The sequence below is a fragment of the Buceros rhinoceros genome, unplaced genomic scaffold, assembly GCF_000710305.1.
Source record: "Buceros rhinoceros silvestris isolate BGI_N320 unplaced genomic scaffold, ASM71030v1 scaffold12377, whole genome shotgun sequence".
NCBI classification, from domain to species: Eukaryota; Metazoa; Chordata; class Aves; order Bucerotiformes; family Bucerotidae; genus Buceros; species Buceros rhinoceros.
The window spans coordinates 9,179-13,726 of record NW_010422803.1 but is presented as its reverse complement, the minus strand read 5'-3'; the positions used below and the strand labels follow the sequence as shown (position 1 = coordinate 13,726).

The following is a 4,548-nucleotide window of genomic DNA, read 5'->3' as shown; positions in this document are numbered from 1 at the left end:
CTTTCCCTGGGGCTGTTCTTGGCTTCAGTCTGGCACACCAGAGCTGCACCCAGCTCAGAGCTGGCGAGTCAGTCACTGCCCTACGGAACAGTTCACATGTGTCAGGGGTTTGCAGAGCAGCTGCTTCTCCCATTGGTGTCGCCTCGCTGACACTTGTCCAAGAGTGAATTTCAGTTTTAACTCTTTTCAAATGACTTTATCAATGTGTAAATGATAACTTGAGCAGGACTGTCCAAAGAGTTTGTTTCTGAAAAAATGGGCCTGTGTCCTGGGAAGCAATGTTCCCCTTGGCTGTGCTGAGTGTCAGTGAGGCAGCAAGTCTTAGGAGCAGCTTCCAGTTTGCTGAACCAGCCAAATGTGAGCTAAGGAGCAGGTTAGGCCTTGTTAAAACTAAGGGAATCTTGGACGTGTTTTCCTTAGGAATACCTTTACGGGAAAAACACTGCCTGCCTGACGTACAATGACTTCATCAACAAGGAGTTAGTGCTGTTCTCCAACTCCGATAACGAACGATCAATCCCGTCGCTGGTTGATGGTGAGTTATTTCCACACAGTGCGTTTCCCAGAACGTGACAAATGGGTGTTTATATGTCATAGCACCATAGTTGGGGAACCTGCTGAGCTTTTGGGGTCAGTGTCCTCGAGTCTGCTTTCTGCTGTTCAAGGTGTTTAATCTTTGGATTAAATGTCCGGTTTGTAGTAATATTACGGCAAGCACCTGACCCTCCTGGAATCTTTAGGTGTGTTAAGTAGTTCTTAGTCTCTAGAGAGCAGACACTGAGTGAAACACGTTGTACCTTCTAATCACAAGATCTTTCCTCTTTTACACAGGTTTGAAGCCAGGTCAAAGAAAAGTTCTGTTCACATGTTTCAAGCGAAATGATAAGCGGGAGGTGAAGGTTGCTCAGCTGGCTGGTTCTGTAGCTGAGATGTCCTCATACCATCACGGTGAAGTAAGAACCTGGCCTGGCTGTGCAAAATGCTTGTTAAATGCAAGGCAAAGAGCCGTTCTGTTGCCCTGACAGTTAAGGTGCCCCTAAAGCAGGATTTGATGTCCGTTTGAGTATAAAAGACAAAGCAAAGTGGCCATATATCCACTATTAGTGCCTCAGTATTAAAGTAATGGTCAGTCTGCCCGTCCTACCTAGGCTTTATGGGGCTATATGTCATTCAGAAAGTAGAACAGGGAAAAACCCGCTTTGTTTGTGATAGGTTTGGCCAGATGTTAAGCACTAAAACAAGGTTCTCTTGGGAGACTGACAGAACCCTTCACTGGAAGTTTCCAGTGCAGGCAGACAGCAGTAAATGGTGGGTCACTGGAATGTCTCCAGCCATCCAGATGAGGGGGTCTTGGGTGCACTTTCAGAGTTTCCTCCAGTGTTTTATTGATGGAGTTTATCCTCTATATAAATTCTGTTCTTGGTGAGGATTTCGTCCATTTAGTGAGGAACTGTGTGTTTTTAGCTCTGAACCTTCCTTTGTTGCAGACATCGCTGATGATGACAATTATTAACTTAGCTCAGAACTTTGTGGGCAGTAACAACCTCAACCTGCTACAGCCCATTGGTCAGTTTGGCACCAGGCTGCACGGTGGGAAGGACTCTGCCAGCCCTCGATACATCTTTACAATGCTCAGGTCAGTGGTAAAGATTTCTTACCTTGAAATACTCTTAACATGTTACAGGGCTCAATTTGATGGCATTTAAAATGAAAACTAAATTTATTTTTTTCCTTTAAAACTTTGGGCTACTCGCCTACTCAGAGCAGCAACAATTGAAGTGAGTTTTGGAGAATTTGGAGAATTGGGGCTTAAATTCTCCTTTCCATTCTAGCCCACTAGCGCGGCTGCTGTTCCCACCAACAGACGACCATGTCCTGCGGTTCCTGTACGATGACAATCAACGTGTGGAGCCAGAGTGGTATATACCGATCATTCCCATGGTGCTGATAAACGGGGCGGAAGGGATTGGTACCGGCTGGTCCTGCAAGATCCCCAACTTTGATATCAGGGAGGTTGTGAATAATATCCGCCGTCTGATGGATGGAGAAGAGCCATTGCCAATGGTAAATCGAGTATTTCAAAAGCGTCTCGCTCGTTAGTTTATTCAGCACTTATTCAGTGCTTACAACCAGAAGCACCCACACAAAGCTGAATCCAGTGTTCTTTCCTCCTAGCTTCCAAGTTACAAGAACTTCAAAGGCACCATAGATGAGCTGGGACCTAATCAGTACATGATAAGTGGTGAAGTGTCTATCCTCGATTCTACAACCATTGAGATCACGGAGCTGCCTGTCAGAACATGGACACAGGTAATAAGCAGTGGCTTTGCCCGAGGAATGTGTAGTTTGCCCTGTAAGGCAAAAAGTGATTAGTGGGTGTCGGAGCTTTTCATCTCCATGAAAACATGGGTCTGACTTTGATTCTTTTCTCAGACTTACAAAGAGCAAGTTCTGGAGCCGATGTTAAATGGGACTGAGAAGACACCCCCGCTAATCACAGACTATAAGGAGTATCACACAGACACAACAGTGAAGTTTGTAGTGAAGATGACTGAAGAAAAACTAGCTGAAGCTGAAGCAGTGGGGCTGCATAAGGTCTTCAAACTCCAGACAAGCTTAACGTGCAACTCCATGGTACGTAAGAGGTTTTGCTGAAGGAAGTCGCTGGTTTAACTCAGAGGCTGGGGACAGCTGCAGTTCTGCCTGTAACAAAACCATTCTTTTTCAGTAACCTGTTCACTTCGATTTTTCTGCTGTTGCTGGGTTTAAATCAACTTTCTAAATATACTGCAAAAGGTCAAGAGACTGGCTGGGTACGGGCCCCGAGTGGGATGGTTTTGCCTGAAGGAGTCAAAGTGATCTGAAATCACACAGTCTAGAGAGACCTTTGTTGTGACAGCAGCACCGCCAGTGAACGTCTGGGTCCTGACAAGGTGTGAAACTCCATGCAAGACGTTTATGCCACAATAGCTTTAAGATTCAAGTAACTTTAACCCTACTCTGTCTTCAAGAACACTGAAATTCTGAAATTGTCCCTGCTGCTGTGCTCGCACACTGAGGTGATTTTGATTTCTAAGACACCCCCAAGGTTTTATAATTTGATGGGTATGGTTGTACTGTCACTCTGGCGCTGTAGGGAATTTTTGGTGGCTTTGGAAATCAGTTTTATCATCACAATGCCTGTGTTCTTTCACCCAGGTTCTTTTTGACCACGTGGGCTTTCTCAAGAAGTACGACTCTCCCCAGGACATTCTGAAAGAGTTCTTTGAGCTCAGGCTCCGGTACTACGATTTGAGAAAGGAATGGCTGATTGGAATGCTCAGCGCCGAGTCGGCAAAACTGAGCAACCAGGCTCGCTTCATCCTGGAGAAGATAGATGGCAAAATCGTGATCGGTATGCTCTGCTCCTGGTGACAGGGGTTATGAAACGGGGGAGAACAAGGTGCTCCTTGAGTTCTGTCAGCACCCTCTCGGCCCTGGACTGGCTCTTAACAAACTGCACCAGAGTTTATCTTTCTGTTCCAGTAAAACATGGGAGGAAAATGCTGCACAGAACTTCCCTGGCCTGTAGAGCGTCATGCCCATGTTAATTAAAACGGGATGCTCCTGCAGCTTTCCTACTGCATGTCGGACACTATTTTGAGAGCGGAATTTCTTTTTTTTAACAGCTTAGCAATAATTCCTATTTCTGACTCAGTAGGAATGAGTTAAGTACTGGTGGGGTTAGAAAGGGGCGGGGGGGGGCTTTCTTCAAATCGTGCTGTTAAGAACCCGTATCTCTCTGTTATCTTTGGGAACCTCGGCAAAAATATTCCAGATCACGTTCTCAGTGGATGGAGCTTTCAGGCGTAGACGATACTCAAGTTAGCAACATCTGAGAATCACGAGCTGGAAAAAGAAACAGACCGTTGTTCCCAGCATTCGCATTTTGCCGTCAGCTCTGCCACCTCTCTGAAAGGCGCAGCCTGTACGGCCTCCGTGGAGGACGCAGCCAGACAGAGCGTCATGAGATGCCTGGTGGTTTGGGTCTGCAGGCAGCCCGACAATCCCGACAGCCCGCGTCTGTCTGCCTTGACGCGGGAAGAGAAGCCGTTCCCTTGAAACGTTTTTTCTTGGGGTTTTGTAATAAGTGGTTCCAAGGCTGACAGAGCTGGTTCCATTTGTATTTGTGTCTCATGGTTGATTGCTTCTGCTATCTTAAAAAGCAACAAATTCCAGCTGGAGCGTTTCCATTGGTTGGGGCACTTAGAGCATAAATCTCCCAGGCGATGTCTAACGAGGTGCCAGCCGTACCGAAGCCTTTGAGTGCTCTCAGGGGTTTTTTCCTCCACCTGCCTTTTACTGTGAAGCCTTTTTGATACCCTCACACCTTTTTTTTTTTTTTTCCAAGTTCAAAAACAACTTAGGGCAGGGGAAAATGCATATATGGAAATGAGGGAGAGAAGAATTTACGGTGCTGTGGCAGGTGTTCCTGGCGGATACAGGAGCAAGGCTGACCTGACAAACCACCCGCTAAGCAGGAGCTTTATAGGTGTTATTTCAGGCTCT

The 4,548-nt window shown here is 46.4% G+C and overlaps 1 protein-coding gene across 1 annotated transcript in view; it reads left to right on the top strand.

Moving 5' to 3' along the window:
* The window catches only part of TOP2A (topoisomerase (DNA) II alpha 170kDa), a gene marked incomplete at its 5' end in the record, with an annotated part of 18,748 nt that overhangs the window by 7,374 nt on the left and 6,826 nt on the right, over positions 1–4,548 (top strand). Inside the window, 7 exons of the mRNA XM_010140181.1 lie at positions 421–535; positions 832–953; positions 1,488–1,636; positions 1,833–2,064; positions 2,176–2,310; positions 2,434–2,634; positions 3,199–3,394. Coding sequence (XP_010138483.1) covers positions 421–535; positions 832–953; positions 1,488–1,636; positions 1,833–2,064; positions 2,176–2,310; positions 2,434–2,634; positions 3,199–3,394 — 1,150 coding nt within the window. The remainder of the gene's footprint in view (positions 1–420; positions 536–831; positions 954–1,487; positions 1,637–1,832; positions 2,065–2,175; positions 2,311–2,433; positions 2,635–3,198; positions 3,395–4,548) is intronic.